The 13,439-nt window shown below is 43.8% G+C and overlaps 1 protein-coding gene across 1 annotated transcript in view; it reads right to left on the reverse strand.

Annotated features, from left to right (window-relative positions):
- The window catches only part of LOC146179265 (calcium-activated chloride channel regulator 1-like), a 35,586-nt gene continuing 22,147 nt past the window's right edge, over positions 1–13,439 (reverse strand). The window contains exons 9-14 of the mRNA XM_084578936.1: positions 12,847–13,146; positions 10,715–10,936; positions 7,699–7,975; positions 5,826–5,987; positions 3,628–3,942; positions 1–1,648 (exon numbers count right to left, since the gene is read on the reverse strand). Coding sequence (XP_084435062.1) covers positions 1,179–1,648; positions 3,628–3,942; positions 5,826–5,987; positions 7,699–7,975; positions 10,715–10,936; positions 12,847–13,146 — 1,746 coding nt within the window. The 3' untranslated portion in view covers positions 1–1,178. The remainder of the gene's footprint in view (positions 1,649–3,627; positions 3,943–5,825; positions 5,988–7,698; positions 7,976–10,714; positions 10,937–12,846; positions 13,147–13,439) is intronic.

A 13,439-nucleotide genomic window follows, 5' to 3' on the forward strand; every position in this document is an offset into this window, starting at 1 on the left:
CTTTCAGTTTCTTCGTCAGTTTTATTTACGATCAGCAAACAACCACAAAGGTTTTGTGACATGAGCTTTGCAACATCATAAAAAAATATGCAGTATGTTGCACACAAGGTGAAAAATGTTCAGGAGCCGAAACCCGAAGCTTGTGGAGTCACAAAGGTAACTTCGGTGCCGGATTACTCCATACATCAAACTGCAAGGCTGAATGTCTGCCAGCCTCTGAGCTGCGTCCTTGATGTGAGGTTATTGGCGTACAAGATATATATATATCACATCAGCATACACACCGTCACAGAAGATGCACTTTAAAGTCGCACCGAGAATATACAGAGTATGCAGAGGCTCGGAGGTCCTTTCCTGGGCACTCCTTTTAGTCGCATTTGTCGTGCGCTGTTTTATAGTTGCGAATTCCTCCCTATGACGAAGATTGACGTACTGAATAAATAGCGTCACGAAAGGAGGACGGGCCCATGCAGCCACTGATCGGAGCTGTAGCTTCCCCACCCTGGAAGTTTCTTTTTTTTTTTTTTTTAATGCGTTTCAACTGACTGGCAGTGGAGTTCTATACGTGGCGCGTATCATGCATTCAATGCTTGCAGGGCAGATGTACGGAAGAGGCAAAAAAGACAATAGAAAAGCGTGTTCCCATCGATGTCTCCTATGAATGCATTATCGCAACATCCAGCTTGGGTCGTCCGGTATTAGAAGTACTAAGACGCAGAAATGACAAAATAGAAAAACGTGGTCCGGTCGATCTCACCTATGAATGCAGTATCGCAACCTTCAGCTGGGGTCGTCCGGTAGTAGAAGTGCTGACACGTATGAAACAAAAAATCAGCTGTTTGAACAACATCCCCAGTACAGACAGCATATCGAAATAAAGAGGAGCAAAACACTGCCTTGGTTTATTAAATCTAAGAAATAGCGCTGACCTTTGATAAACGCGTTCACTAACCCTGTCCGCGTGTCTTCTACCGAAGTTGCCTGAGTCCCTCGCATATGGCTTACTCCATATACAATTTATCCCTCCCATTGTTACGGATTCGCGCCAAAATGGATGTCGTGCCCCCAATAAGGTACAGAAGCTAGGTAAACAAAGTGAAATGTGGATGCAAACCTGGTCTGGAAGCAGTTCGCTCACCGCAACACTAGAAGGTCCCTTTGCCTCCTCTTTCGCTTGCCTAACTATGATTAAGGTTACGACGGCGCATGCTGGACCTGTTCTCGTTTTCGGAAAACCTGTTCTCACGAGTCTTGCGCTTCCTGAACAACACAACCCCCGCGACTCCGACAAAGCCTCCTAAAACGGCTAGCACCACGAGAACAATACCGACAATCGCCCACGTCCCTAACCCGCCACCGGAAGACGCTGTGAGCAGCGGCGGCCTTTCAAAAGTACCCCTCGCAATGTTCGACACCGACGAGGAGAGTCCCTCCTCGTTCCACACTCTGGCAGCGAAGTAGAAGTCTAGCGCCAGGCTCTCGTTCTCTGCGAGAAGCAGTGTGTCAAGAAGCGAAAACTCGATCTGCTGCCTGGAGCCGACAGCTCTCGCCGATATGTTGCCTTCTTCAGTGATGATCTCAACTGCAGAGTCGAAGTCCTTCATGAGACTGGCCAGTTGAGTGCTCGCTCTCAGTTCAATATGGGATGCTGTGCGTGAAGAAAAAAGAAACAACGTTCAAGTGGAGTTTTTTTGGGTCATAAGGACGTTTATCAAAAGGTATTTAAGGGGTTGTTACACAAGCAGGAGTCTATTATAATGTGCAATATGGCGATCGCTTCCATGAGGCAGCGGTTGATTGCCGCGTCCCTCAATCATATTAGGGTCAAACATGATCGCTGGAAATGGTCATGTGATCCTGCTACGGGATTACGTTATTTTATGTGAATGAAAAATGAAAAGCAGAAGGAATTTCCGCGCAAAGGCTACTACTCAAAATGAGTCGGCTAGCTAAGTATAGAGATCTAAACGAGTTTCCTCCTAAGCCGCGTATTCGCACGTTTTGAGTATTTGTTAAATGTTTCATATAGACACAGGCCTTTCACGACAACAAATGTGGCTTGCACGAGTATGAAAAGTTGAAATGCCTTCTTCCACTCATTGTTCACACCACGCGCGCATTCCAGTGTCCAAGTCAAACTGAGACTTTCACATTAAAGGCACAATAGTTTTTCTATCTCTAGAACGTTCCGTTCAAAGTACTGATACTACTACTTACCACCATAACCTAAAGAAAGCTAGCCGTTTATTATTAAGAAACGTGTCTGTTTTGCGCTTTTGGAAGCGAAAAGCAATAGCACCATGAGCTCTGCTACGGTAGTGCACGTTAAAGAAGCCCATGCGGTCGAAGTGTTCGTATTATTATTATTTTTTTATTTGTGCTGCAGCACGAAGACCACATGGTTGTTCCTGCGCACAGTAAATAAAGATTGATTGATTATTAATATTATTATATTAATAATAAGAAACAATTGAGTAAGTTGTAAAATTAAGTAATAATTGCTGATGATGGCAAATAATAATAACACTAATAAAATATTAACTCTAGTAATTACTGATAATGATAAATAATGAAAGTGGTAAAAAAGATGAAATAAGAAATGAAAATACCAAAATAGCAAAATAACAAATAAAAGAACATGAAGTTCAATATGAAAAACAGGAAGAAAAAGTAAAATAAAGTGAACTAAGAAATATGGTCATTAAGCAGTAAAAAAGTGAAAATTTCAAAAACGTTGCGGCAGTGCTAATGCTTTATGCCAATGCATTTTCTGCAATGACGCCAAAACTTTTTTTATTTGGAAGCCATGTTCACAAGTTGATCATGCTCTGTTAATGTAGTTTCTCGTTACTGGCCTGAACACTCCATAAAGCAAGCCGATCGCGAGGCAAAGAGCAGAAAACGTAAAGGAAAAGCGAGTGCTCTAAGAAAGCCGTTATCTCAAAAGCAGCAGACGGGACGGGCAAATAGTTGGTTGTCTGTGCACGACTCGCACGGCCGAATGGCTGCGCAGCCAAACCTACCATTATCGAGTTTTGTGCAGCCCGTGTTCACTGTGTGAGACTTACTAGCAGCCAAGTAGCGGCTAGATCGAGAGAACTAAGAGCTGTCTTCGAGCAAGGGAGCACAGCTACCAATACATCGTCTAAAAAAACAAACAATTAGGCTCTCAATAGAGTTCAGACCTTTAACATGTAATTCTATTTGCTGCTGCTATGTAAGGTGTCGCATCAAAAGTTATGAAAATTGGAGAAGTTGAAGCCTGAACGGGCACCACTCCTGCAGAATATCGGGTGCTTACAAGAGACTTCTTTTTGCGAGTTGTAAAGGAGGAACGCGGCCACGCTTTGTAGCTGTTCTCTGATAATAAGGGATTAAGGGATCATATTAAGGGATAATTGATCAATTCAATGGCAATGTGTATGTAAGCAAAAGAATATCCTCAAAGGGACATATGAATAGGAGCAGTTAAAGCTGACTTGATCATAATTTACCGGCGGAAGTTATTGCCACCAAAGGTTTCCAATAGTTAATAACTGCCCCCCTCTCTTCCTCTCTCTTTATTTTAGATATGCCCTGCTCAGCCAGATTTCGCAGTTTTCAACTTATGGTCCAGCTAAGCCTCACCGTTTCCAGTGTTCAGACGAGCTCCTGGGCAGGTCCAGGACAAACGTACGACGTGTGTTCCATTGTCAGTAACAAAGGTATCCTCGACTTTCAAGTCATTGATGGAACCTGGAGGTATCGTCGACACCTCGATGTCTTCCGTGAGGCGAAATGAGCCTCCCTCGGCGTATCTGACAAACGCGGGGGCCTTTTCGCTGGACTTGATCTCTGGTTCTGCATCTTCGATGTCTTCATCCACGTAGACGAACTGACTTAGGGGAATGCCCTGAACACCTTCTTCCTCTGCCTGAGCACTGGAAGGAGCTGCTGAGAAGGCTGAAAGGCAAACATAGAATTTATCAGTGAAACTATTCATGAGCGCTGCTAAAGAGGCCATTGCACTACAAACCCGTCTCAGTAACGACGGCCGAATGCAACGTGATACGAGCCATATAACTGCTTAATGCGGTGTGCTGCTTCAAAGTTATCATTTCTCGGTTGTGAAAAAGCATTATTATTTATATGTTGAGATTTTAGATCTGAAATCATTTTAATGCCGCTTACTCTCAGGTCATTCCTGCCCCAACTGCCCCGAACTCTTTTACGATCTCCTATACACAGCTACCTCAACGTTACTGTCACTCTTTAATCCATTTCAAATTTTATCACTCCTTCCTTGCCTTCTCCTGCTACATTGGAAGACTTCTAATGAAAGGATGAGCTATGTCTCGTCCGGTATCGATGAAAATTTAAGACGCTTACCGCATTATTATTAATTCACACCTTCTTGCAAGAGAGCTTCTATGAAGCAGCTGCTTATATCTTCACCGTAGTGTAAACAACACCCCTTTCGTATTTATAGGCGTTCGGTAAGCCACAATACCCAAAATAGAACCACCTGCACCAAACCACTTACGGGTCACGATCTGCGTGATCGAGCCGTTGCCGCTAGTTGCTATGTCTTCGAATGCGTCTCGTGCGCTCAGTGTTGTGATCCTTGGTACGTTTCATGGGAACGAGTGACGCTCGGCGCAGTATTGCTCGCCAAGCATTCTGGCTCCTCGCAAGTGGTGGAATGTTCTTTGGAACTTTTTCAAATGTGCATGCATTGATTACACCAATATAAACCATAGCTGACACCAGTTGAACAAGGTTCGAAGTTTCGCGATCTATCGAGAATCCGGCAACGGTGTTCTGAGCGAAATATTAGAGAGTTTTAGCTTACCGTGATCCGCGATCCGCTACCGTGATCCGCCACCGCGCGTTCCATTGCGCATGCCCAGACCCCCCTTGACGTCGATAGATGGCGCCACATACTGGATGTCGGCACACAGATCTGCCGTGTCGGGACCAATCGGCTTGAGCGCCCCGCCTACGTGCGGTAGAGAGTCACGGTAGCGGATCGCGAATTCCTGTAAGCTAAATCTCTCTATTGCGAGCATGCATCTCCCAGGTGGTAGTAGGCAGGTGGTATTGACGGGCTCAGATTTACCGGCTTGTGCTCTACATCGGGAGACCACATGTAAAGGCAGGTGCTCCCAAATCTGGCTGCTCCTTTGATTTAAAAGAACGATTATTTGGGCTACGTGATGGAACATGTTTACTACAGGAAATTATAGCGCGTAGAAATGCAAGCGTCGTTTCTGTGCGTGTTCGCCACTGTACATGATATAATGTCCTTTCTTAGCTTCTTTAATTTGGGAAAGAGAGACGAGAATCGAGCCGTCCGGAACCCTTGTATCCCTAGTCAGAGACATTACTGCTTGAACACGCAGGGACGTTCATACGTGCCGGTTAAAGTGGAGCTTTGTCTAGGAAACGTGGTCTTTCAGATAATGCGGCAGCTGATGACTATATGCCAATCAGCATGTGTGACGTATTACAGGCCTTAATTAACAGAAAAAAAAATGAATAAGTGAGTAGCAACCAACACACGTACGCGAACCAGGATCTGCAATGAGGCTCGCTGAATGGAGTGAACGAAGTGGTTTCATACATATTCTTATGGAAGATGCCTTAATAAGCCCTCAATATTTTTATTTATCACTTCTAAAAGTTCCAATAAATGTCTGAACTTTTTGACTTAGCAAGCGCGCAGAGTTTTATTTTTTATACTATGATTTTTTGCACGACATCCAACAGGCGCCAGCATTATCTACCTATCTTTTGTTCAAGACTGGCGATTCCGTCAGTTCTTTCCGTCCGAACGAAGTACTCACCTAATGGCTGTGGAGCAGGCAGTCCGCCCGAGGCCTTGCGTCCTCGGACAATGACCGATTCGTTGCCGCTGACAACACGAGCCGAAACCGAGTAGCGGCCAACACCATGAAACTGCGTGAAATAGCCACTGTAGATGCCGTCGTTTGCTGTGACATCGGCACCTGCATATGCAAAGTTCTTTTTTATTTTTTGAACCCGATACATCCTTGCAAAAAGCGACCTGAACAACCCGTTGAGCGCCTCGAGTTAACGCATTTATCGAGCAAGCTGAAAATATGAGGCAGCACCCATGGTTCATTCGAAGCTTGGAATAATTGTTAACCGAGTGCAAAGCAAACTCTACATGATTTCTTCCAGCGTTCTTAAAACCACGTTGTGCATTCGGAGACTCAAAAGAGTGTAATATGAGTGAATAAGGTATTCTTGGGCATGGACATACAAATAAGAGTCCGCCATGTTGCTCTTTGAAGCGTTTCAGAAAAAACAAGCTTTCTGGCAAAGAGTAATTTTCCGATGGAGCGGTATCGTTCGCTGTTAGTTCAATCCATGACTTTGTTAGGATCATGAATTCACTTTATAGCCAAATTACACTCGTTATTGTCGGTCACTTTTAGGACTGTTTTATACCATCTGAAGCTGCGCCTACACCGAAGCTAAGGTATAGAAGGGACACATCGTGATTCAAGTGGCGCCGTTGACTGTAAATGCCAACAGCCGTTCGTAATGTCTTCTGGTCTGAAATATCACTGATACTGTGCAAAGAAGCTTAAGGCGTAATACATTTTAGAGCAGGTGCCCGTTACAACATCCTGCCGGCAGCTATTGACTACCAAGCACCAAAATTTACTCGGCGATTTGGGTGGCGCGTGTCTCGCGGTCCATTGTCGCGATCGTCTCACAGGTACGTACACGCTGCGCACGATCAGTGCACTTCACTTCAAATCGCACTTCACAGTGCGTATAGACGCATATAATGCTGCGTGATTGGTCCTCTAAAGTTTAAATGTAGTACCAGTTTTCTAGCGAATACATTAATCAAACCATCAGAGTTCTAGATGATTGATGTGTTTATGGCTGGAAGTACATTCCTGCCTGCCTGTCTTGTTAGGATAGGCTCTATACCTAACGATTATTTCCCCTTATTCCACCATAACCTCGCTTCAGTGTTGTCCAGAAGACATTCTTACAAAACATATCAAGCTGTTTTCGTTCCCGCCTATGTAAGCATTGAGTTAAGGCAAATGGTCCTAAAAAATTTGGTACTTCTGCCATGACTCACCATAACTGAGTCATGGCAGGTGAGCTCCGTTTCGTCAATAACTGGCCACCAGTCGTCAGCGGTAAAGGATTCCAAATCAATATAGAGTGTATAGTTTGCTAGTGTTGCATGAAGCTCCTCCTATTACATTTTTACGCAACACCGAACATGTCTGTACACGTAGAGAGGTACCCCACTCGTCTGCCATCATTCTTAAAAAAACATAATCTTGTTATCTTGTTTTCCAGTCTCGCTTGTAAAAAAAAAGAAGAAAAAAACAACATAGAGTCGCGTGCTATGCCTAATACAAGCGTTCAAGGAAGCAACCGTATTTAGTGTCTACTTAGCAGCTAACAATTTCATCATGTCTGCGAACCGACCCTTACTATACCCTTCATAGTACATAACGGTACCCAAAGTAGACTGCGGTATTTATCGCTATATATGCCCATACCTTGTCTCATTATTCAATAAATATGATACCTTGGAAGGTTATACTACTGCGTCTACAAAAAATTTGGAACGCAGTGCAAGCCAACATTATTTTCAGATATTAAAATAACGTATTAATTATCCTGAAACAGTGCCTGACTGAAGTCGTGAGAGAAGCGCACCTAATCCGTCGTCGAAGAGCTCTACTTCGATCTCGAACGGCCGCGTTGGCCTGATTACGGTGGCGGTAACCCGAGCATGCAGCACCACTTGGGAACCCTTGGTGACCTCAGCGTAGATGACCGCTTCGGCCGCCTGGGCCACCTCGGTCTTCTTGAGGAAGGCGCGCACGAGCACAGGCTCATCCTGGTCACCGTTGGCGAGCGAAGTGGCACGTACATGGACGTCGGCTTCACCACGGCTTATGGTGTGAAACACGACCAAAGTCCAGGCACCAGGCTACGGGGTCATGCGCACAAAACAAATAAATCAGGTTTGTGCGTCTCTTTAAAGCAGTGGACGCGGTCGAAGGCAAATTAGTCTGAAAAAAAGATGACAGTCTTGGTGATATCAAAAATGTACACATAGATTTTGTACAGGGTGATCCACTTCTAGCTATAACACGACCACTGCTTTCAAAGCATCATTGTGTCCGGCCCGACCATTCCATAAAGCTAGGCGGCAGGCCATGCGAAGCATTACCTCCGCCTCCCACTGTGCATATATCGCTTTGCTTCGATAAGCGCCTGCATCCGACGCAATGCTGCTTTGAAAACAGTGACCTTGGCATAGCTAGAAGTTGATCACCCTGTACATTGTTAACGATAAATTTCACTCTCCCAGCAACATTCTGTAAAAGTACAGCGGTGTGGCATTGCATATAAGACTGAAGCAAATATGAATTCTCACTAAAAGTAGCCCTCTAGAATTGCCACGGTAGGCTTCGTGCAAGCAACGGTAGTAAGGTGCCACGCGAAGCTCATATGCATCGAGATATGTTAAAGCAGCAACACCTTCCACCTGTGGTTTCCCACCGCCCCTGCCTGCGATGTAAACAAGTAGCCGCTTCATTATACCAATATATCAATAACCAATATTTTTGTTTATCAATGCATTCTTAAAGCAGTCGTTACTGGAAAGGCATTGGATACGCTACTTCAAATACGGCTCGTAACCATTTCTAGTCCTTAGAAAGAATGAAACTGTGTAATGCGTTTCCGCCCGCTAGAACAGCACCGCCAGGACCTAAGTTTCAGTCTTATTATTAGTCACTGGGCTCCCCGTATTGTTCGCGCGAAGCACCTGCATCTCTGCTCTGCCGAAGCGGCTTTACGCATTCTAGTTATGGGTTTGATGAACGCGAACATCAGTGAGGGCTACACCTGCACTCCAAGGCAGGTGGCACCACGTAAGAACTAAGCTTCACTAAGCACTTCCTTCACTAACCTTCACTGAGCACTAAGGGGCCGGTGCAGAGCAGAAATCCTCCTTTACAATTCCAATGGAGGCAGGAGAGGCGGAACAATGAATACTGAGCCTCGGAGAGAATGACTCGGAGCATATTGCGAATGGAAAGTGAATAATAAAAGAATCAGAAAAATATTAGAATCTAAATTTGAATAGTATGAGAATATAATTGCAACAGAGCTGGAGTTGCAATATCGTTATAAAGTTGGCGTAAAACTGGACTGGTGAACGATATAAAAAATGCTGTCTCATTTCATCCCCCCTCCCCCTCAAGCTGATCACCACACAGTTTTCTGACAGACGCACGTTACCCACATCCTGTTTGAAGTCAATAGAAAAACAGTTTCTTCTTAAAAGGCACTGCCGCATTTCATGATATGTAAAATTAAATCTGCGGACCGCTATTGCGAGGCAAAACTTTTAGTAGTGAAAATCACGCAAATGGAATAACTTCGTTTGCACAGTGTCATCAGTCCAAAGCGATTAAGCTCCCCCGAACATCGTCTCACATAAATGAACCACTGCGTGTGCTCAAAGAAGCCTCCGTGGAGGATTTCTCACTCAAATGAGCGAAACCAGTGCTAGCGGCTTTCATTGAATAATCCGAATTCTCCATCCCAGTTTGTCCGTCATATGGAGGAGTGCTCGGGGCAAAAATCTAACACGCAAGCAACAAAGAAAACGTGTCCTTAATAGAATGCTCACAGCTAAGAATGCGGTAAATCACACTTAGAACTATATTTATAGCAATTGGCTTGCATGGCTTGAACAAAGACGAAACATATGATGCATATACGCATAATAGCCAGCAGATTTCTGACACATAGTAGGTAACCTGAGCAGCGATTTCACATGATGTTAGGCCAAGGAAAAAACGTCACACAGATGCACTTATTTTCCATACATTTGGAAATTCGAACACATTGCGAGTTCCGTCCCTGTTTTGGTTATGAACTCGTTCAGCGTTTTCATGTTTTTGTGACATCTACATTAGTGTGGACATGTTTGTTGCATGGAACTATGAGATGATCAACTTGATGCTGACAACTTCTTGTCTAGACATGTTCACACCACGTGGTTGATTGACGCTGCTTGTTATCATTACCTATCACTATTATCAACAATCACTGTTACCAGTAACTTTATCACCATCTAGTCTGACTACGTTATGAGTACCGTTGATACTGGCCTAAATTCCGTTGTATTCAGCCACCCTTCTTATCTCCTTAATATATCATTAACACTGACTGTCACTACCTTATCAGTAACCTTATCAGTAACTATCACTCCATTATAAATGACGTCATGTGATTTTCTTAATCCTAAATTCCCACTGAGGTACACTATTAATCTTAGCTTTCCAATCTCATTATCATCGTCATGAATCTCACAACTCTCAAATAATCTGAATTCAACGTTGCTAGGACTTAATACGTTATTTATTCTCTTCTAATTGTCTAGTTATCATTCGTTATCGTCTTTATCTCATGTACATCTAAATCTCGTGGTCACACATCTTATCTACACGTCCTGTCCACGTCACCCATCAGCCGAGAAACGTTTTCGCAATAATAAAATGAATAGAACGCTAAGGCAGTTGGTTGAAACTGACGTACTGTTCGCTGACCAATGTTGAGCTAGTTAAATTGTATCATCTGTGATAGGACAAATATGTCTCGTCATCGTTATGGACAGGGTGATAGTTTCGTCAGAAGTCGGTCAAGTACACACCGTTGCTATTCCCGGAATCTTGAACGTTATATAGTTGGAGGACTTCTTCAGGTCGGGCTCGAAACAGTCGACGCAGATTTTGCCGTCGGGATAGCGCAGCTCTGCCCTGAGGCTGGCCATATTATTGGACTGTACAGAGATTGTCGTCTGGTTGCCCAGGTCGGCGTCCAGGAGGATCTGAAACTCCCGCTTATCCACCACTTTCGCAGATTCCTCAAAGACCTAAAAAAGCGAGAAGAATCCATATTCACTCCTTATGGAATAAAGTTTGAACAATTATGAAGCTCTATATTGTTTTCCTTTGCGTATTTCCTCTTGCTTCTGGTCCCGCTTGTTTTTGTGCCATTAATCGTTTATCACCATTTCTTTTTTTAAAGTCTGTTCCTCAAATTGTTTGGAGGATGAAAATGGGTAATATAGCTAAGTTATTTTACTTCATTGGCACTTCGCACATAATTAATGATTCCGGGCAACTGCAACTTGTAGACTAAGCCGTCAGTGCCCTTAAAACGTAACTGCGTGAAAAAATGTTTCATAAGTTTCGTGGCATTAGATAAGCATAAGCGTAAAGCTACGGTTTCTTAATGACTAATGAGAATAGCATGCCGCAAGCTCATATTTATATATTTATTTATTTCATACTGCAGATTATTGTACATATCCAAGCAGAACAAACACACAAGTAGATATTACAAATACAAAAGCACAAACTACAATGAACAAAATAAACAAAATGGGACATGCAGCATGACTATGCGCTTTCAGTCATTGTGCCGGAAGATTCCACTCTGCTATGGAAGCATAAGAAGAACATCATACGAAATTATTAATCATTGCATCCCCTTAAAGCCGTAGGCGGGTAACACATATCATGGTACAGTCACTGAATTATATATGGCAAGTGATCCAGGGTAGAACGAGAGGAAGAAGATAGCTACGCGGTATGAAAGAGCACTGTACAAGATGAGGGGGAGCCTCGGTTTAGAAGCCGAGTCAACATTGCGACAAGAGATCATCACTGGCGGGGTTTAAATACGCTTTGGCTTTAGAAGAAGCAAAGCCAGTGAGGGAGGGGCAGAAAGAAGTATGGTAAGGGATGGAAGGATGTTTAATTGGGTATGAATTTCCGAGCCTGAAACCGGTGATCCCCTGACCTGAAAAAGAAAATAAAAAGGAGCAGCAGCAGGAAAGTCTACAATGCGAGGTAGATGATAAGTCAGCAGATAAAGCAGATTCGATGCTGATACGCACTTTATTGAAAGGGAAAGGCATTCCAAAAGGGTATGTTAAGCAATACAACTGAAGGGGAATAGTTTTCAAGAGCACTATGCAAGGAGAGAAATATAAAAAAAGAATAACAAATCAGAGTAAACCATACCTGCCAAGTGTGGCATTATATAAAGAAAAGCATTCAAGGGGAACCAAAGTAAGAGTGATGAGAAGGAAGCATGTTTGGACAAACACGTGGAGCTTATGTTATGTGGCAAAAGAAGGGGGGGGGGGGGGGTAGAGGCATGCGTGTATGCACCTGCTGTGAGCAAACTGTCTAATTAAAATCGTGGGACTATCTGTTCGACTAGTTCAGGGGCCGAAAGAATATATTTATGGGATTGTAATTCTCCTTTCGATATATTCGATTATTCTGTGCTGTGAATAAACTCTCCAATTAACAGCGTGGGATTATCGTCTCAAGTAATTTAGACGCCGAAGGAATATATTTAAGGGATTCTAATGCTCCTTTCCAGATATTTAATAATCTGTTATTATTCTGTTTGTTTGGTCCTCCCCTTCACTAAAGCACTTGATAGCTATTTCCCTGTAGCTGTAATGCTTATCACGCCCTTTTGGAACACCACCTGTCCCTTTCAAAAAGAAACACGTCTCAGCATCAAACGTGCTTTAGTGCTCACTTATCATCTAACTAGCACTGCAGCTTTTCCTGCTGCTGCCCTTATAATTTTTTTTTTCAAGTCCAGGGATCATCAGATTCAGGTTTTGAAATTCATACCTAAGGAAACATTCTTTCACACCCTGCCCTATTCTTTCTCCTCCGTCCATTCCTCCCTCCCTCCGGTCCTCTTCTCGGGTTTTTCTTCTTCGGAAGTAAAATCACAATCAAAGGTAGCACTTACCACAACTGGCCTCTTATTGTCATCCAGCAAGGTGGTGATAGAGTCCAGGAATGCCGACTCTAGCGCGACTGCAACGTTGGATTGGTGGTCCCTAAGGGCAAACGGCTTCCCATCAGTGCGCAGAGCGAGGTCTTCTAAAGTCTTCTCGGCAGAGACGCCAAAAGCTATCGTGTTTACCACCACTTTAGCGGCAATCAAGTCGTCGACGACGTCCCGTATGTAGGGATACTGGTTCTCCTCACCGTCAGTCATGAGGATAATTACAGAGCCCTCGACGCGTTGCGTTTTCTCCTCGAACATCTGACAGGGGGCAGAAAAGTAGACAAGAACCACTCGCATAAGTAGAATATAAATATTGCATCACATGGTTGCAATCTCATGCAGCGATTAAGCATTTTAAAGTACCATCAGTATGCGAACGTGTTAACGCCGTATGAGCGAACCCATAATCCCACCAGTAGCAGTAAATGTATTCGTAGCTGACATAGCGGAATAAGAGTGAGATACACTCGTCTCTCGATAGTTCGATCTTCGCGTTTTCACGCAAGGCTGAAACATATCCGTAAATTCAGGACAAGGGCGAGTTTTCAATG

The sequence above is a fragment of the Amblyomma maculatum genome, chromosome 9, assembly GCF_055883805.1.
Source record: "Amblyomma maculatum isolate TAMU_Amacu chromosome 9, ASM5588380v1, whole genome shotgun sequence".
NCBI classification, from domain to species: domain Eukaryota; kingdom Metazoa; phylum Arthropoda; class Arachnida; order Ixodida; family Ixodidae; genus Amblyomma; species Amblyomma maculatum.